Source organism: Hippoglossus hippoglossus, chromosome 1 (genome assembly GCF_009819705.1).
Source record: "Hippoglossus hippoglossus isolate fHipHip1 chromosome 1, fHipHip1.pri, whole genome shotgun sequence".
Classification (NCBI taxonomy): Eukaryota; Metazoa; Chordata; class Actinopteri; order Pleuronectiformes; family Pleuronectidae; genus Hippoglossus; species Hippoglossus hippoglossus.
In genome coordinates, this window is record NC_047151.1 from 13,417,720 (window position 1) to 13,439,254 (window position 21,535).

The window sequence follows — 21,535 nt, forward strand, 5'->3', positions numbered from 1 at the left end:
AAAATAGAACAATATACTGAAGATCACAGCAGAGAATGTTGTGTGATAAAAAACATATTTTTAAGAACTCATAACCAGAAAAAACAACATGTGGATCAGTGGAACATGTAAATAAAAGTGCTCTCGTCAATGAGAACGTGTTTACGTAATAGGCCCTACTGCAACATTAGCCAATGCCAGTTAACTGTATTTATATATGGCAAATTAAACAAGATGCTGACATCAAATCTTGTAGCAAAATAAATGTACACACCTAAGATGTGACATTATAGCTATAAATCTACTTTCATTAAAAAGAGTATACAGTGTCTGTATATCAATATAATATGGGCACACATGTCACGGCCCGTTTTAGTGTGAGCTTCAGCAGTACAAAAGTGCATATTACTCCATGTGCAGTGTATTTACAGTCAGTAAAATAAAGTTTACTTCTAATAAAAGGAGTGGCTCAACAAAGCATGTTTACAATCATTGATATGGTAAATGCTACAAGTTTGCAGAAGCTTGGGCTGCAACACATCTATAATGTTAATTGTTTAATTATACAGCTTTTCTACTGTAACTTAAATTTTTTCCATCCTGTCACCAGAAATAATGATGTTCCTTGCACTGTCAATGGGACTCACGAAAACACATTGCTGTTGGTCACACAGGAAAAGCTGCTAATCCACTTTTTCTGCAAGCAGCCATCCTGGTATGTGGTAATCCTCCAGTGCGGTGTTCACCACAGCCAAGACACCACAACCTTTCCTGCTTTCAATTTCTCAGATGACAAATCCTCATGCAGACTGTGTCCCGAGGAGTAAGACTGGGGGTTTCTATTGGGATCTACTGTATATGGATCAGCTTCTGTGCAGCTGAAATATTGATGCAGACGCTGTGAGCAATCCTGTCTTTTTTGGTTCTCTGAGCACCATACACACAAACCGTATGTACCTCCACACACTCACATTGCTTTCTTGCTTGGCAGTAGAGACCAACAAAGGCGATGGCACATCCCACATCACTGTCCTTCATTTGAAATCTCAATGCACTTTTGTCTCTATTATCACTTTTTTCATTTCCTGCTTCCTTTAGCAGTCAGCGTTGTCATGCTGACTTCTATGATGCAGGTTCGCTCCTCTCTGTCAGCGTTTCAGCACCTTCTCTTTTAACAGGTCCAGGATGACCTGCCTCTCTTGGCTCTCCAGCTCAAATCTCCGTTCCCTCTCTTTTCTCTCGGCTCCCAGACGTTCCCTCTCCAGAGCGATCTTACCTGAGGATTAAAAAACAGGGAAATTACATTTTGGAATTCCCCCTTGAGAATGATGTCAGCACCTATACCTCCCCCACCCTCTTTTTGAGATCAGTTTTCAGCCACTCGTTTTTTCTGTGAACAGCAAGTTTGCCATTAGTGCTCAGTTTATTTCTGTCCTGTTTGTGTTGGTTCTTTTCTTTTTGTCCCTTGTGACACATGTAAAGTGTCCTTGGGTCTCTTGAAAGGCTATATAAATTCAAGTTATTATTCATATTATTTTAAATTACATTAGTTAAAGTATTTTAACTAATGACCTGGCTACATGTGATGTGCTCCTTCTTGTAATGGAATGGTTCCTTTTCTTAAACTTTCTTTAACTTCCTACGCCGTTTCAAGTATTCAAAATGAAAATGAAATTCAAAAGGCTGATTCAAAAGACTTTGATTCAAACTTAGTTAGAATTTTGTAAAAAAACTAAAAAGCATCCTTCAAAGTCTTTTTTTAACTATGACTCTAAAACGAAGTAAAATTCACATTGCAAGATAGATAAAGTTAGACAAATACACCCCGACTCCAAACAAATTTATGTTTTCACCCCTGTCTGTTTATTTGTTGGTTGGCTTGAATCTGATTTGTTGCGACAATGTGGTATTGGTCAGGAAAAAAAAACATTACACATCCTGGAATGTTTCTCACTTTCTTTAACATTGCAAGGTTAGAAATTTCAAACATTTTCACCATTTTCATTGAATAATTCATGGGTAATTAAAATGGGGCACATTACGGATGTTATTTCTATGAGTGTGTGAAATTTGGTGGATCTTGATTGAATATAAGGGGACTGTTGGGCCTCGGCAGATGTATGTGCTCTACTCTAACTAAAATCACATGACGCAGGCTTATAAAAGAAAGTACTTCTCTGAATCTCGAGTTCCTCCCGACGAAGGGCGACCTCCTCCTCTCGCAGGCGTTGCTCCGCCTCTGAGCGTTTCTCCAGGAAGCTGAGGATCTCAGAGTAGGTCTGGCAGCAGCACTGGCACGGGCGCTTGGCCGTGGGCGCCGCTGACAGATCAGGGATTTCTTCTCGATAATGATCTGGTTCAGAGGTGACAGTGCACTTACTCATCTATTGATTAGCTGATTGACTCATTCATTTCATATGATGAGTGGAAATCACCCACTTCTTCAATTACAGTTTCTGCAGAAAGATGACAGGATGTGAATTCCAATTAAAATTCAGTGTTAACAGCCTCCTGCCAATCACTACAGTGCAGACTCTGGCTCCAAATGCACAAGATGACAACATTCATATCCTGAATATTTTGGCTTCATTTCTTGACAGTGGAAGGAAGTGGACACACATCGTCCATCTTTATATACAGTTTATGATTGAGAAGGAATGACACAGGCGATAATTTACACATTCTTCTTTTAACTGGTATCTTTACTTCTCCAGTGTTTCTAGTGACTCTTCTCTTACCTGCAGCGGGTGACTGTGCGATGTGGATGTTGGGTTTGTCCGGCTCGGGGAGAGTTAATTCTTCAATGGCTTGCTTCCTCATCTCATCATCCTGGGAGAGATAAGGACAGAAGCACTGCTATGATAATGAAATGAGGATAATGAAAAGCAGCAGCAACAGTTACAGGAACAGCAGACATTTGTGTAGTAATATAAATAGTAAGAGTAGTTACAACAAGAGGGTTGGATAAGCAGCAGATACATTTTTAATCTCAGTTTACTTGTGATTTACTGACACAAAGACTTTGTGTCAGTTTTACTAATAAGTTTTTTGCCTTTCCTCTAAAAATAATTTTCTTCTTGTGAAAATATGGATCATTTTGCTTCTTCAGGCCTCTAACAAATATTTTTGATGAAACAATCTGAGAGATTTTGAAAGAAAGAATCACAACAGAGCTGCTTGAAACTCAGACAATCGACTGAAAATGGACACGTGTTCATTTTAAACCTTACAAGCTCAAAAGGTTGGAAACATCCGGATGATACAACAGTCAGTGATTTCTCCTCTCTGATGACACAACACCACTGACACCCACCTGGTACTTTGTTTCGTGGCCACTGGTGTGCAGCCCCTTCTCAGCCTCCAGCTCCAAAACCTCATGGAGCAGATCCTCCTTCTGGGCATACAGCCTCTCTGTTCCAAACCTGAGTGAACCGAACACACACACACACACACACACAAATACACACACACACACACACAAATATACACACGTTAACCTTGACTTGACTTTGGGGCCAGCACACATCTACTGCACCACACAACCTGTTCAGGGCCATTGTTACCTCAGGAAGGATGGATGGATAAATGGATGTATGTATGGATATATGGATGGATGGATAAATGGATGGATGTATGGATAAATGGATCGATAAATGGATGTATGTATGGATATATGGATGGATGGATAAATGGATGGATGTATGGATGGATTGTTGGATGAAATATGGCTCCTGTTGCCTGTATCAACCTGCGCAGGCTGGGGAAATCCTGCTTCTTGTAGTAGTCTAGCAGCAGCATGGTCCTCTCCCGACACCTCCTGGCGTCCACCTCAAAGTTTTCATCTTGAAGGACACCGGTGATAATTTCCCCCACACGGGCCCAGATCCTTCCTGAAAAAGATGAACGACTTCATCAAATCTGAATACACGGCATATGTAGTAGGCCATCAACATTTCATCCATGGAGCTCATGAATAAACAGACCTGTCTGTGTGATTTCTAGTGTCTTTACAAAACAGCAGTTTAAAAAAAGAATCTGTACAGCTTATTTTGTGGTAAAAGTAGGGGCCGTTGTAGGTAGATAGCAAAGGCTCTTCTAGAAATATTTAAATGTAACCACATTTTGTCCAGGTGGACGGATGGATATTGTCCAAGAGACTAACCGGGTTCTTTTGAGGCAAAGGGGTTCTGGGCGATGACCTCCCGCAGGAGGATGATGTCATGCCGTGCCGAAAAACGCACCTGACGCTTTCGTGGGGTTGTGGAAGGGCCGGCGAGGGAAAAACCTAAAGTTGGTATTAGAACAGAATAGTAAAGATTAGAATACAATACAATAGATACAACGTGGACATAAACCTTTAGGAGACAGCTGGGTTCTATTTCTCACACAGAGGGCCTGGCTCAGATTTGCCCTGACCTCTGACCTACATGAAATGAAACGATTCCATCAGATGTATTTATAATTATTCTTATTATTGATTCTTTGAATAAAATAGAATTATTTGTAAACATGGATACAAAGTCTGGGGGATATCAGGGGTGTGAAGTAGTGTTGGGCCAAAATAATTTCACTGAAATAAGAAAAACAAGTATAACCTGACCCGTGTTACAAATACATACAAATTCACAGGGAATTTTAAGGAAAGAAAAAAAAAACATAGTTAACTTTTCAAAATATGAAAGAACCATATTGTACAACAGTGGATTATTCTACTATCACTCTTCTCGTTGCATGTTCTGACTGTGTGTCTGGGGGAAACATCTGTGTTTTGGTGCAGAGGTGTGAGTGGGGTCAGCAGTGTGTGAGCTCAGCTGCAGAACTGGTGTGTGACACATGAAAGCAGCTCTCTCTCTCTTTCTCTCTCTCGCTCTCTCTCGCTCTCTCTCTCTCTCTCGCTCTCTCTCTCTGCTGTGCTGTCTGTGAACAAGTGCAGGGAGCTACAAGCATTCAAACACGCAAACTGGACAAATAACCCTGCGATCGCCCCACACGGGCTGCAGCTCGTCCCCAATCCACATGCGTCAGAGGAGGAGGAGGAGGAGGAGGAAGGGGCGTTCAGTGCACGGATGGACTGAAGCACCACATGTCTGTCAGGAGATGTTAATAAAAAGTGGCAGAGCAGCGTGGAGGTGGTAATAATGTATCTCACCGTTGTCGATCGGCACCTCCACCACCACCCGCTCCATGTTTCTGTTTGGTGCATCCGGGAACCGCCTGACGCGCACTGCACACGTCCACGCACCAGTACAGGTTCACCACTGACGTGTAACTCAACTTGGCGGAGAAGCACGAGCAGCTCTTTTTCTTTTTGACTTGCACTTACTCTGTTTGGCCCCAAGAGGGAGATAGAGGTCTTTTACATTGATAATGTGTGAGAAGTTCACAAAAGTCTCCACAGAGATGTGACACAGTGCCACGTATGGTAAACATATTAAGTGTGTGTGTGTGTGTGTGTGTGTGTGTGTGTGTGTGTGTGTGTGTGTGTGTGTGTGCGTGTGTGCGTGTGCGTGTGTGTTCTTGTACAGCTTCTTTGTGAGGACCAGTATGAGTCTACAACCTACGGAGTGAGGACATTTTGGGAGAGTGAGGACCTTTTTGCTGGTCCTCACTTTGTGACCCCCCCTTTAATGGACTGTTTGGGGGTTAAGATCTGGTTTTAGGGTTAGGGTTAGAATTAGGTTCAGGGTTAGAATTAGGTTCAGGGTTAGAATTAGGGTTAGGGTTAGGGTTAGGTTTAGGTATTTAGTTTGGATGGTTAGGGTTAGGGTAAGGGGCTAGGGAATGCATTATGCCTATGAGTGTCCTCACTAACATAGCTGTACAAATGTAAGGAGACCACATTAGATGGTCTCTAAATTCAGGGATCTGGTAAAATTCTTGAAAAATATCGTCCCTAGTGACACATGTAAAGTATCCTTGGGCCTCTTGAAAGACTATTTATAAATTCAAGTTATTGTTATCATGATTATTATTATTGAAAAATATAGATGGAATCAATGTTAACACATGTGAGATTACTTGACTGTTACGACCCTCTTCATGCTTTATATGACCTTTACAAATATGAACCTTACAAACCAGCGAGTTTATATGTCACAGTCATGTCATACACACGTCATGATATTATGCAAATTTGTGTTTTGGGGTATGAAGCAGGAGTTTTGTGGGAAAACTAAAAATCAAGCTTTTAGAATTTAATGTTTTGTACATTAAATCAAAACTATATGTCTGATAGACCCAACTAACTTAAGGTTACTCTATGACTATCAATGCAGTGAGTTAGCTGCCATTGGCTCCAATGCCAACACATTATTATATTTCTCACCAAGATATTAACTTTGTCTTAAAAACCGTCACTGAGACAAACGTGGATGTTGAATAGATGTTTGAATACGTGCGCGTGATCTTGAACTCATCCTTGTCATGTCTTTTCTGCCATTTCTCTCTTTCAAAGAAATCACATGCACGTGCCGTCCTTGGACTCCGGGAACCCTCGTTGTTGCGGGTGTCAAATCTAGTCGCTCGAAGGCTTCGGCCCACGCTCTCATTACAGGCGACTCTGATGTTCAGTGTTGCTGTCATTTAGAAACGCCTGCACTGAGGAGACATGACACCTGACAAAAAGTCAGAAATAGAAAAAAATGTGACAGAGACTGACAGCAGTAGTGTAATAAAAAATCGATGTCATCATAATCATCATTCACTTTATAAATCCTGTGACTGAACAGTGTAAATCATCGCTTTGGTCATGCACATGAAAGAATAGCAGGATAACAGGCTGCAGCTGCCTACACACCAGCAGCTGGCACTGTCAGTGCTGACATGTCAGTGGACTTTTAAGTATCTAGGACACACACAGTCCTGGTTCTGCCATAGGATCAAAAAACTTTTCTAATGAGAGCATTGGAACAGGCTGCCCTTCAAAGAATAAAAACTCTTCGCAGATCTCTGACACTCCTCCAGAAGACATCCCCTCCACTCTTTTGCTGTAGTTTGAAGGCATGTCTCTGCCTTTGGACATATTTCTGTAGCTCTGTTCTCCCGTTGTGCAGCATCATCATTTTTCATATAATATACACTGTGTTACGTTGTATTTATTTGAGTCACTTCCAACTCTTTACTGTAACAAACCAGATTATAGGTTGCAGATGTTGTAAATCCTGCACTTTTGATTGAGGATATAAGGTGAAGTCAAGAGACATAATCAGTGGCTATTGCAGGATAACATTTATTAAAATTTAAAGCTGATTTGTAAAGTACAGAAACAGAATGATCAATAATCACAAATGGAGTCCAATATAGTCACTATCTTAAAATGACATTTGAAGAAAAATAAGGAATTGTACAGTTCTGCAACTGTGTACTTTAGCACATAAATACATTCATTATAGATAGATTTCTTAATACAATTGACACATGACACCCATTTTCTAATCTTCTTTTTAAATTAGAAGAAGGGAGAGAGGGAACAAACCCAAAGTATATTAAATATTTATTATTGATAAATGTGTTTAGACAATTCTTTGCACTTTCTAAGATATTCCTTCCAGAGAGGTTTGAGGACCCTCAGTAAAAGTTACAAACTGTTACCTGAACGCCTTGACACATCCAATATATTTTAAATGAAAGTATATTATAATGAAATCCAGGGGCCTTCAAGTATTTCCCCTGTTTTTCATTGCACTTCGGCTATAAATAAGCTAATGATCAGCAGACATTGACAGTGGATCAAAGAGACAACATGACGCAACATTTCAACAATAGGATAAATGTCCCTATTGCTCTACCGTTGGAAATGAGAGTTAGAAGTAGTTATGAAACAGTAACAGTGGATGAAATACAAAAAAACATGTCTCCTTGTGAGTGGGGAATAAATGTATAACAACAGTAGTTATGCATTATTGCATTTTTTTGTTTCAGTGCATTCTGTACTTTCAGTATCCATGGCAATGAGTTGAGTGAGAAAGATTTTTTCCGAGATGCCCTTTTTCAGTCTCACTTTTCTGTGTCCTTCCAAAGTCAAACACAAAAAAACCAGAGTGTTTCAATCAATATCAGATTAAATAGAAATACAGTTTGGGAGGGCAGAGTTAAATCTGGATTCAGACAGCGTCTTCTTCAGGGACCATTCAGCAGACTGAGCAGATGTTTTTGCAGTATGCAACTTTGACCAAAGGATTCTTTTTTAACTTACATCCTGCTGCCCAAACACTGACAGTGGAATGTCAAACCAATTCAACATCACACATAAAAAGAAACACCCCCCCAGACCATTGACGCCTACTGAGCCTCCAATTCATCTCTAAAAAGACCTATATTCTGTCTTTTTCTCTTATTTGTGCAGCCAGTACTTTTTTATAGAAACCTTTCAGAACACATCTGACAATGCTTTGAGATTCAAGTTCAGAAAAGTATTTTTGCGTGGTTGATATGTTTGACTGAATATGGACGATATGTAGTATAATTTAAATTTAAATGGTAATAGTTATCCTAATTGTTTCCACGCCAGATTAATAATAATAATTATGTTTTCCATTGACTTTCGTTAGTAAAATTAGTTTCCATACATGTTGCTTTTATTTGCATCCAAACTTGTTTTTAGATTTTTTTTCCATATCGCACAGCCCTATTTACAGCTTTAGTTGAGAACATTTAAAAACCCTGATCATTATAAAAACATGTCCTTAACTCAGCCTCTTTTCTACATCACCACCAGCCGCGAGAGTGTACCATCAAATCACTGTAACCATAGTAACAAAGCAGTGACGGCGACAGGTCCTCTGGTTATCACCCTCACGTTCCACTGCATGCACAGGTAAACATACTGCACGCACACGTTCTTTTCATTCTCATTTATTTGTCACACACATACACAAATGCATTACACCCTCTCCCCTTCGTACCCAGAGATCTGTGCAGGTGTGCAGGATTATGGAGTTTGAATGACAGCCCTGGCCTTTTCACGTGGTGTTCACTGAGACCTGCCCTTGTGGAAACTCAGTGTTTCCACTATGGATGACTCACACTGAAGATTACACCCCCCCGCCCCCAGCTCCATGCCCTCCCACTCGCATCCTCTCTTCTCCCCTGCTTTTGGCCACTTCAACCTCTCTTCGTCTATCGTTTTTTTCTCCCCTGACTCCCTCTCCTGCGGCACGGCCTCTCTCCTCAGTCTCTTCCACATCTCTGAGCATTTGTTCACAGAAAATCCTTGAATCCTGACTCGCACATCGCAGTGAGGGGGTGTAACACGGCCTCCAGCTGCCGTGAACAGCTGGTTTTATGTCTAAAAGTGAAAACTGAAGAACAGAAATAAATCACACGCTCAAAGTCTCGAAACAAGAAAGAATTAGTGATCAGATGAGGATTGTCTTTAGGGCAAAGAGCTGCATTTATTCATTGTGCAGCTCAATGGTACTGGAACAATAGGGAAATGAAAATGTATTTCTGTATGAACTGAATATTTTGCCTGAAGGGATGGAATTTGTGAATTTATAGCTAACCACTAGTGTCTCTATCAGAACTTAATACAAATGGTAACCACTGTCATAACCGAGAACATTTTTGAAACAAATTTCCTCATTAAAGTGTCAATCTTATTTTAAATATATATATATATATATTGTGTTAAATATACACACAAATGAACAAGAAACAACATTCTCCTGATACAGCAACAGTTTGTTCATAAGTTACATACAGTATTTCAACATTACTGGCACACATCTCATTCCTCTGCCTGACAGCACCAGACATCATGGTTGCCGGGCGATATGTGACCCAGAGCCTCTGTGACAACGCTGAGACCGAATATCAAAAGATGTGTAGATTGAGAGAGATAGCTGAATCCACGTATCTATGCCAAGGACGAGTTTGGAGTAAATCATGAAGGGAACGAAAAGAAAAATGGTGAAAAGATCTCTCCATCTATCCATCCATTCATAAATCTATCGCCTTGTGTTCACTTCATCTCCAAGCTGTTGTAAGTTAACCTAAAAGCGTGAGAAAGGCATTCAGAGGCTCAATTACAGTTAAAATTTTAAAATCCTGAGAGCGCAACATTCTCCCTCTGGTGAATCCAAAATATGAACATCACCTAAATGACAACAGTAATATTACTCTGTCCCTATATATGCTTTTAATTAGGTAACCACGACAGGACTCAAGTATTCATTTATGTCACACCTATAGAGTCCCGTCGCTTTCCGATCCACCCAACCCCTCTCATTGTCTCATTGTAAATATGGGGTACATATGGTTGCTATGGAGACTGTTCTTCTTGGCAACACAGAGATGTGCTCTGTAGTGTGATTGGCCACAACATCCCTTTGCCCCATGTCTTGGGTGTATGAGCCACTGGCTTAGAGATACTCTACTACAGACCTCTAAAGGTATATACCCATTTCAGTAAACACAGAATTTGGCCTCGAAACAAATTTATGATGTTCGATGTGTATGTGTAGTGAAAGTTTCGCCCTTAGCCAGAAGGTTTATATGAAACGCGAAGCACCAAATCAAAACACTGTCAACTGTGACTCAGTGATGCATATGACACCTTTTATATACATATATATATGTATGTATGTATTTTATATTTCATAGAACAAATACTTGCCTGGAAGTCCTGGAATCTGCATTTTATGTTTTTCAGTCCCATGTAAGTCAACTTAAATTGGTGTTAAATGCTGACAAATCCAAATCCAAGCAATTTTCAAATGGCGACAAATGTACATCAACATATGCATCAAATCCTCTGGAGATTTAAACTGATCAAGGGATTTGAAACGGTCACAACTTATATGTTTTTTGGTTTTATAAGGTATTATTATAGATCAGAATGAGTCATTCCAATAATTCTGGGGTTGCAACTCAAATTAGGTTTCTTTTTTTGGAACAAATGTGCCTGTTACATTTACACCTTTGTAAACACCATTACTGGATTATGGTGATGGTCTCTTTATGAATGTACCTGACCAGTGCCTGCAGAAAGCTGATACTGTGTATGCCTTGTATGTTTTATACTGTATGTGTCCCCAAAAAAACACAGCAATCACTATTCCCCCCTCCCCCTGCTGTCAATATTGCTTGCCCCCTCAGCCTCAGCCTTAGTACTCATACTGAAACAGGAAGGGTTGGTCTTGTCAAAAAGTTGCTGTGACGGTTAGTGAGAAAAGAAGTTTTTGAAAGGTCAAACCCATTCAGATGGAGTCAAGTAACAGGTAAATTCATCTTAACAGTGCTTCAGATTAATGTCAGTTTCATTAGTGTTATCTCCGTCATGCTAATTATAATGTTCCGGCCGTGTGTCTAGACTGCCCTGTTGACTCATGCAAAACAGTTACTTTTTAATGAGAGATGACAGTAATTGCTCCGTTACGTCTTTAAATATAGAATTTGTGGGTGTGTTGTGAATCCAAGTGTTAAGTAGGCTATATATATATATATATTAAACATGTTGAACTTAATTATACATTATGGTGCAGTAGGTTGCTCCTTATGGAAACAATCGATCAGGAGAAGTTGGCTGAGCAGTGATGATTAACAAGAGTAAGACCGTAAAACTGGAATGGGAAGGAGCGCAGCGAGAGAGAATGAAAACAACATTATGAAATAACATCTAGTAAAAGAGATACACAGAAAAACACATGACAAACTTGGGTCCTGGGATTAAAACCACATCAACTTTGCATCACCCTATTCTCTCCCTCTGGGAAACTGTTGCACCGCTCCGTCCATGTTTCTAAGTCTTTCTTGGACTGAAAAGCTGAAACTGGAAATATTGACTCTTGTGCATTAGGCATTTTGGGGGTTCTCCCTTTTGGCTCTGCAGTCTACATGATGGAGCAGGTGAAGCCACAGCACTCCTTCAGCAGGGTGAGGCCGGTCTTGGTGAAGGGGGAGGAGCTCTGCTGAGCCCTGGACGGCACCCGTCTGGTTGGTACACCTGCAGAAATCACACAGAAGATAAAATGATGTGGTATGATAGGTGGGTGACAAGAGACAATATAATTCACGAACACGCTCAAACAAATGCAGGCTCCGAGGAGGAGAAACATTTGTCACTGAATATTTCTAAAAGTTTCTAAAACTTGCTTTTACTTGTCAATACTTTGACGAACCACAAAGTTGCAAGTCGCTTTATACTTAAATACCTTTCTTCATTAAATTTCTTGGGAATTTGGAATTCAGAAAATCAGCCATTTCTTTATCTTCTTCTTTCTCCCTGTAGAAATAAAAAAGAGACATAAAGTGAATGAAAATACATGAATAGAAAAGATCTGAGATTCTATAGTTCAACGTGGTGGGCGTCCGGAGAACGTCTGAATGGGCCCATGTGAGAGCACAGCAGGAGATCCTCTGCAGGATTCACCATGAGCAACTGGGCCGACACTGGTGTCGATTTGCTGTAAACAAAATCACGTGATCGCTGCAGCAGAATGAATATTTACGTCCTGCCTCTGCCTGCTGCTCCACCACTCACCTGAACGCTCCGGAGATCTCTGTGTTGTTGTGAACGCGTCTGAGCGGAGGATGTGTGAAAGGCAAACTCCGGAGACCTCTTATGTCTGAATATACGAATGTAAAAGTCAAAGTTGATCTCTATACTTCAAACTCTCCAGACCCGTCCTTTGTTCCACAAGTATGTCTGAACATTTCAAAAATCTCTCCAAAGGCGTCTGAGGTGCTTTTAATTCACACTTTCTCTCTGAATACGAGAAGCTACATTTTTAGAAGAGGGATGAAACACCCTCTCAGATACAGTTCAAAAAAAGATCTGCCTTACTCAGAGAGATTTTTAATTCATTGCATCTGTCAGTCACTTTTTGTCTCTGCAGAGAACAGGTGGATTATAGAACTGTGTGGTGCTTCGAGCAGGGCTATACACAGACACACTCTATATTGATATCTGTTATACTATTTATTCTTTAACAGCATGCTTGTTGTATATAGACTGACGTGTTTTGAAAACTGTGACATAGAACCTGCAGAAAGTTGAATGTTGTCGAGGACGGGCTGTCTTAAAATAAAAGAGGTAAATAACAAAAGAGTGATGTCTATATTCGAACACGGATAACATGGCTGTGAGCGCCGTCACATCCCCTTCTCCCAGCGATCCGTTACCACACTGTTGATCTCCTGCTTCCTGCCTCTCACCTTCCCAGCAGCCCTTCAGCGCTTTCACAGCGGGTTGTCAGCTGCCAGTCGTTCACACAGTCTAACCATGTATGATACTGTCATGAGAACTGGAGTGGAGAGAAGATTAAACCACATAAAACTTACCCCAGGAACCATGTGGTTCGTCCACCATCACATTAGATTAAGCAAGTGACAAGTGTTCAGCTAAAGGACCTGTGAGGATGTGTACGCTGCATCTGGATCAACACCAACAACAAAAATGGACGCGCTCTAAGTGGATTACAGAGGTTTGAGTTCTATTTGAGTGAGGGACAAAACATCTAAAAACTGAGAGAGCAGCTGGCGTCCTCCATAAGACAGGATCAACCTAAAGCAAGTCCACCTTAAAGTAAAAGACATCTTACATATAGTCATAGAAATCTGTTGAGTAGTTTCTGCGTAATCCTGCAAATTAAAAAACAGAGAAATAAACATAGATAAAACTAGAATGGCTCTCCACCAACAGTCCCCTTATGAAACCATTCAAATTCACTAGATCTAGATTTTTATTTAGATCTACACCAAATTACACACACTTGTGAATATCAGTTCCATGAATTCTTTTCTGAGAAATCAAGGAAATTGTTAAATAAATGCCGTATCTCACAATGTGAAAGAAAGTGAAACACATTCCTGGATCTGCCCCCTGGTTTGGGGTAAAATGTTAATTTTAATAATAATCACCAACAGCCTTTTTCTTAACCAATGGCAGCTCCTCCCCCAGCGCTCACTGACACATCTGTAATTGAAATGGCTCTCTGCTGCGCGCTCTGCATTTCAGCCTCTGTCAGCGCTCGGGCCTCGGGAAACGTCCCCTTGTTTTAATGGGGCTCAGTGGAGCTGCTTTGTGCAAATGTGAATATGGATGATAGTGAACTGAGATACAACTTTGTCAGTATTAGTATCACAAGTAATAAGAGTGTTAATGAAGGATGATCTGATTTCACGATATATAAAAGAGAAAAGAAAGTGGTTAAAAAATTAAAAATAAGTGTCGATGCCCTAACACTGCAAAGCTGCTCTGTGTGCACTGCATCTCTTGTCACCAGCGGCTTTGTGTGAGCAATAGGGTTTTTGTTTTTTTCATTTTGAATTATTCATCAACAACCTATAGCGACACTCAGCCGAGCTGTAAGCTGTAAAAAAAAAACAACGCCGAAGCACACCTGAGTCGTTCGAACTCCACGTCGTCCACCAGGTAATCTCTCGTCTCCACCAGCTTGTGTAACTGCTGCAGGAGTTCGTCCTCCTTCTGCCGGTCCTCCTTGGACTTGTCATTATCTGCAGCACAAAGGGAGAAGACATCTGAGCGTCTTTATTGTTCGTCCCAATTTACCTGCTCGAGTGCCAATACAATGGGAAATCAAACAAACAATATGGAAATAAACAAATAGGTAATTATATGGAAATGTATCCATCAATATACTGATTCTTGGAAGGACAATCATGTGCCTTGTTGCTGAGAGCTGGATGAGAAGATATAAAGCCAATATTGAAGCAATTTTATCTGTTTGTTTATTTCTCTGCTTTAGTCCACTAACAACAACCATCAACATCCAGGGAGGTAAACAGTCCTACCTGGTACAGACACTAATTTGTGCAGCTCCTTCTTCAGTCGAGTGATCTCCTTGCACAGCTGAATGTCGTCCATCCTGCACAAGTATGATGGATGATGGTACACACACACACACACACACACACACACACACACACACGTAAGTGGGGCACATGCTAACTCACTTTCTACTTTAAAGGGCAACCAGGAGTGAAATCTCGACTCTAATCGGCGGGAAAATGAAATTCAAACAGAAGATATTGATCGAGTGTTTCACACTGGAGAATGTACGATCTTTGCCGAGCAGAAGTCCCGGCGGTGCACTCAGAATCAGATAGCTTTCACTCAGAATCACGCGCTTTCTCTTTCAATGACCCTTCAAGTCAGAGGATCATTACCGGCACTAAGGTGGCGAGGAAGACCCTCAGTGCCTTCCTCGCATAACGTGACCTGCCAAAAGTCTTTTTTGCAGACACATGGGGACAGGGTCCCACTGACTTGTGCACATTACACACATTCATCATTGTCAGCGGAGTGAAAGCCGTGCCACCGCGCCTCGTCTACCTGTCATGTAGGACGCTCTCTGCAGGCATGTAGGTGGAGAAACGGCCATGAGGTCTGGAATACTAATGACATACTTAACTTAAACTTACCAGAAGAAAACACTCTTAATCTCCGTCTCCTCCTCCGACAATCGCTCAGTCTACCACTTTATCTGCATGACTCGTGCTTGCTACTCCACGCACGCCACTCCTCACATCCCCCCCCCCCGCCGTCTGAGCAGTGTTACTGCCCATCTTTCAGAGGAGCAGATGAATAAATATCCATGCATTAGGCCGCTTAGTGGAAGCAAAGGTAAAGCCATTGAAATTTCAACGGGGGCCAGCGTGGGGTGTGATGAAAAGAAATGAGGGGGAGAGAATAGAGGATAAGTTTAAAATGAGTTGAACTGGTCTTGGTACGGAAAGTCTGAAGGATGCTGGTTTGTGGGTTTTTAAAGTATCAGTCTTCAAAGTTTGTTTATCTTACACTTTATCTAACAACTAGATTGCTTCGATATACAATATGCCTAGTTACATATAGAGTGGAAACCAGATATAGTGATCAACCGTTTATATGAATCAAAAGCTCGGGACAGAACCGTTCCTTTACAAATGCTGTTTAAGTAATCGGGTTATAGAGATCAAGTAATCTCCTTACAGTGATCACTCTGGGTCTTTTCATTTATGTTTGGACGGTAAAAAAGTTATGTTTTACAGTTTTTACCGGCTCTGTCAGTAATTTACTCCTCCTCTCTGTGTCTCTCTATCATTCGCTGTGTCTCTATCATTTTGGTAACACAATCACTATAAGTGGATCCACTGTACTACTATTATTGGCAACACCTCCATCATTACAATTGTAATTACTACCCCCCTCATCTCTGTCAGCGGTTTTTCTCTGTATAAATACTTGTGATCCTCGTGATACACCTCTCCATTTATGTTAGGCACTGTCTCTTCTCATGAATGTTGTAAATATCGCTGTTTTGTTGACACACATCATCTTTTGCACTTCTGTCCATCCTGGGAGAGGGATCCCTCACATGTCGCTCTCTCTGAAGGTTCCATGTTTTTTTCCTGTAAAAACCCTTAACCCTCAACCCTTGTTGAGGGTTAAGGGCAGAGCATGTCACAGCTTGTTAAGTCCTATGAGACAAATTGTGATTTGTAAAATCATCACGCCTGTTTTGTGTTAATGTGCTCATTTTAACATTTTAACAAAAGCACAGACGAGCTTTAGAATTGTGTTTTTATTCTTTCTTTCAATGCAGGTTTCATATATTTGGTGAATAAAGCTGTAAAGCTGTGATAAGTGTTGTGGCAATTGTTTATAGTTAGGAATATATGATGGTTCAGGTATAAAAACAAAATACGTATACTCTCATCTCTCATCCTACTCATCAAGGAGTTGCCTTAAACAGCCTCCAGATCAAATCTATTCAACGCACAACTTTTCAGCTTTTGCTCTGCCGCACAGGAATACGGGTTGCTATCACCCAACAAATTATTTAGTTGCTTCCTCACTTCAACGTATACACCAATGACACACAAGTGAAAGCAGTGCTGTTAAGTCACTCACATGTATCTGAGCTCTGACTCCCTCCTGACCAGGACGTCTCTGATCCTGTCGATCTTAAAGAGCTCCCCCTCGATGTCATCCACGGTGATGGTAGAGTCCGCCATGGACACTACATCGTCCTCTGAAGGAGAGAGAGAGAGAGAGAGAGAGAGAGAGAGAGAGAGAGAGAGAGAGAGAGAGAGAGATTATTATAAAAGAAACTTGAATTACCACCCTGCGTTGTATGCCTACACCAACCAGTGCAGTTTCAGTCTATATATGAGGCCACGGCGACCTTGACCTGTGATCTTTTGCGCCTAAAATCGAATTAATGCATGCTTGAGTCCAACTGAGCGTTTCTACCAAATTTGAAGAAATTCTCTCAAGGGGTTCTTGAAATATCCGGTTCACAAGAATGGTGCAGACGGCCACTGGCTAACACCGGCACGGAGGCATAAAAAATGGCGTACAAATACAACATGGTTGACACAAACGTTGGAGAATACGTAGACTCTTTTCTCTATTAAAGGGCGTTTAACCCTCTTCAACAGACTGGAAAACACCACAAACGCACAGATAATCCAATGACTGAATCTGCATTTTAAACAGAATCAACAGCTGCAGCAGATGTGCTTTGAATTTGCTGCTTGATGAGGAGCAAAGCAGAGCATCACAGCTAAATTACCAAGTGTCAAGGTTTGGCACGACTCTCCCTCTCTCTGCCTGCCTCTCACACACACACAAACACACACAAACGCACACACACACACACGCACACGCACACACACACACACGCACACACACACACACACACACAGAAAAAGAGATTATTTGCCTAAACCCCTGGGTCAGTCCAGGAAATAGCCATCACCTCTCCAGTATGCCTGTCAGACACACACTGCAGTCCTTTTTACTTTGCCTTATTTTGTTGTTGAGATAAAGTTCACAGTTCAGTAATTCGTTGACACAGAATAGGATCTAAATGTCTTTCATAACTCGAGCTAAGACGAGTTGTCAAATAAATGTCAACTGGAAAAAGAAAGATTAAGCAACAATGTCTATATTATGCTGTAAGATGCGATAGAGAAAACAAAAAATAAAAAAGTCATTGTTAGTTGTGGCCGGACTCCTAAAAACACACTTTTAGTCATTGAGCATTTTGATTTGACCTCAGGAGTCTCTTCATCTAGAACCTGACTCAGGCCATTTTACTTCCAGCATTGCACGGAAATGGTGGAACAACTGATTTACATTTAACAAAAACAAATATTTCACGTGAGCCCCAAAAAAAAACAACTATCAAAGAGTCACTTTTTTTAACTGAACTGAACTTGCCGTCACAACATCTCAGCATACAGGGCTACATGTGCATAGAAAGGGTCCTAATTATTTCCACAGACTAATGAGACGGGGGTCTGAGTCCCTGGAGGAATATTCTCTTTCACACGCAGCGGCTCTGCAATTAAAAAGTCATATCATGCACAGAGGGTGGCTTGGTGAACAGTAACGGTAAACGTGACACTGTGTGGAAATCTGTGCATGTCACACTACAAACCCCTCTCTGCTTTAACTCCATCATTCAAATCGTCTTTCTCAACCATGAAAACAAATAATATATAACAGTAATGTATATGGAATTGTACTTTGTTTTACATGTCTACAGCCACTGTTTACGGTGGTGTGAGGACTCGCTCCAAACTGCTCTTTAATGAGCCCGTTTCAAGATATGAAAGGACATCAAATCAGAGGCAGAAGCACGCAGCTAAATCAGACATTGATCTTTTTTAAATGCAGTTGTTTTAGAGGTGAACATCAAAGTTCATATTTAATTTACCCCGACATCTATAATCAGAAAGCACCTCTGCCTGCTCTTGAATTATTATGTTGCTTTCATCTACAATTGTTTGTTATTGGCAGGATTATGCGAAAAATACTGGATGGATTTCCACGAAATATGGAGGAGGAAAGTGGTATGGGCCGGTAAAGAACCCATTACATTTTAACATCCAGGATTTTTTCACATTACGAGATAGGGCTTCTTTTTTTCTCTTTTATACATTTTTTTTTTTCTGATTTCCCAGAGAATAATTTATGGATCTTGATGATCTGACATATTTAGGGAGACCGATATCTGTGACATTTGGTGCAGCTTAATTGGATTTAAAGAGGCTGTTGGGCCTTAGCTGAGTTATGTGCTCTACTGTCATTCTGGTTACATTTATCACTGTAGTTGTTCTGTGTTACTGTCACTTCCTGGACGAGAGCTGGGGAGATACCAGTAGGGTACCAGTACAGCACATACACACCTTAACTAAGTAGAGGTCTAGTAAAGAGTATTAAAGTGGGACATTTTAAATAACTTTATATAATAATAAACTTCCTCAGATATTTAAAAATTATAAAGTCAAAAATGTGTGAGGAAATACAAATTAGAAAAATCTAAAAACACACTGTATTTACTAATTTACTAAAATCGCAGGGTGACCATTTACTAGCGATAACATTCATTCATATGTGAATCAGGATCTGCTGCTGACACAACTCCACAGCCACTACCAGCAGGCACACACACACATTATAATTGCTCATTCACCACATGTATCTCAGACGAGCTTCACCGACCGTGACCGTGCACATTTTCTTTTGTTATCCTAAAGAGAATGTTCCATGTTTGGTGCAGCCTTGCATTGTTGGAGACATGGTGTTCGGCTGCAGAGGCTCTTCAGGACAGGTTATTCTGCTGCTGAGCAGTTATGACTCATCAGCAGACCTCTATGAAACGTCCCCTCCTTTCCACTTTGTCCCCATCCCCACTCTCTAGCAGTTCACAATTTCCATCTCCTCACTTCACCCCACATTTCTCCAACATCTCTCCTCCGTCTCTTTTTTTTAACCCAAGCCCCCGAAGATGTGAGCTACATCATGAGCTCAACTTACAGGCTCAGCTCCGACTCTCTCTCTCTTTTTTTCTTACAATGGCTCAATGTGATTTACACCTAATGAGGTCGAGCAGCACACTGACAGACACATCAGCCAGATTAGAGACCAGGAGGCAGAAGTGAAGAAGAGAGGAGGAGGAGAGAACAAAAAGAGGAAGGGGTGAGATGGATAGAGGAAGAGGGAAATCTTCCACAAGTTAAAAACATAACTTAGACTTTGAACAGCTTTGCAAACTTCCCTCCGAACTGATCATAAACGGTGTTTCAGCCCCTGCTTCTCAAAAGGGCACAATAATGAGCATGTACAGTCAGAAAACAAAGAGTAACAGCAGAGCAGAGGGAAATTGTTAATTGTTTGAATCCACTTTCTGCTCACACTGCTTTTCTCTGACGGAAATCTGAACTGGACATGTGACTTTATGAGATTGTGGTCGACATTTCCTTTATTTTTTATAAATAAATGATGATTTATAAATGAATGATTAACAGAGAAAATTTACAAATTTACAAAAACATTACAGCTGTGAGGAGCAAAGAAATAGTCAATTACTCATGCTGAGATGATGTCAAGTCACACATGAGGGTCATTAGTCATCATGTGAGGTGCAGCTAATATGTACACACCCACACACACACACACACTTGGAGATGACACCTGTGGATCCTTGACATTTTCAGAGCAGCTGCCTGTGATGAAACTAGAAAAAACACATTGATTGGGTCTATTAACCAGAATACTAAAAATAACCTGAAAGGAACTAACGTCATGTTAAACATTTCTGTGAGACGTGATATAAGACAAAACTATGAAGTGGAAAAATTGTGGTGCCATATGTCACAAAATAACATATTGAGGTCCCTATAAATTCACTCTTCACTTTCCCAAAGACAGTAACTGCATGTACCAATCATTATGTGGTAAATACAGGCACAGAGACACAATAGGAACATTAACTGTAAATATAGAGAGAATGTCACTTTAAACTGAGTGAATAGATGCTGCAGTGTTGGTTTGCTGGTTCACCTGGTTTGCCGGTGTCTCTGCTCCATTCAGTGCGCTCCAGTGAACCGTACTGATGAGAAGATGCTGGCTTCTTCTCCATCAGGTCCAGCGGCACAGTGCAGCTCCTCTCTTCTCTTCGTCTCTTCCAGTTGCAGAGGCAGAGGATCAGCAGTGAAAACTACAGGGGAGGGTCTGCCAGCCTCACTTTGCTGTTGTGCTTCACTGAGTCATCACCACTCACACACCAAACCTGCAGAGGCAGAGGAGGCAGAGATATTCCAGCTGTGCCCAGCTGCTGCTCAGGCAGGTGTGGTGTGTGTGCGCTGTGTCTGAACAGCGCCCTGGTAACGCACTGTGCCCGGAGAGTGACTACCTACTGTCATCTAGTGTCCACTGAGCGCAGTTACAGCGGAGGAGAGCTCTCACTCTGTGGTGCGTCAGGGCAGGGGCGTTTCAAGAGATTTAAGGGGACACAGGCAAAAGGGGCCCCTTATTGGGGACCCCCCAATAAACAAACAACACATTATTCCAATATTCAAATAATTTCTTTGACTATCCAAATTGAAAAATGCACATCAACATAAATACTAGTACAGTATTAAAGTTAAAGTGCAAGCCCTCCACCACCATCCCACACATGTTATACACATCAGTGGCCTAGACAGAAATAATGTTCTGGATGTGCCTGTAAGGAAAGTTGATGGGCCAACTTTTCTTACATAAAAAGGGTCTATTCAGGCCAGCAGAAAAACTGCACATTGGCTACACAGTGAAAGACACTGT

General features: G+C 41.1%; 2 protein-coding genes across 2 annotated transcripts; both read right to left on the reverse strand.

The window, feature by feature from the left end:
* Nucleotides 1–111: 111 nt before the first annotated feature.
* si:dkey-45d16.4 lies at nucleotides 112–5,210 on the reverse strand. Its single transcript, XM_034594755.1, has 7 exons — nucleotides 5,129–5,210; nucleotides 4,142–4,264; nucleotides 3,728–3,869; nucleotides 3,293–3,401; nucleotides 2,718–2,808; nucleotides 2,153–2,332; nucleotides 112–1,255 (listed from the first exon to the last, which is right to left on the reverse strand). Exons 1-7 carry the CDS (start codon nucleotides 5,163–5,165, stop codon nucleotides 1,128–1,130), a joined length of 810 nt encoding a protein of 269 aa, XP_034450646.1. The 5' UTR covers nucleotides 5,166–5,210; the 3' UTR covers nucleotides 112–1,127.
* Nucleotides 5,211–10,879: 5,669 nt separating this feature from the next.
* On the reverse strand, nucleotides 10,880–21,085 carry LOC117767281 (bMERB domain-containing protein 1-like). The gene is made up of 6 exons (XM_034594761.1): nucleotides 20,774–21,085; nucleotides 16,832–16,952; nucleotides 14,734–14,807; nucleotides 14,322–14,436; nucleotides 12,132–12,202; nucleotides 10,880–11,923 (listed from the first exon to the last, which is right to left on the reverse strand). Exons 1-6 carry the CDS (start codon nucleotides 20,850–20,852, stop codon nucleotides 11,811–11,813), a joined length of 573 nt encoding a protein of 190 aa, XP_034450652.1. The 5' UTR covers nucleotides 20,853–21,085; the 3' UTR covers nucleotides 10,880–11,810.
* Nucleotides 21,086–21,535: the final 450 nt, after the last annotated feature.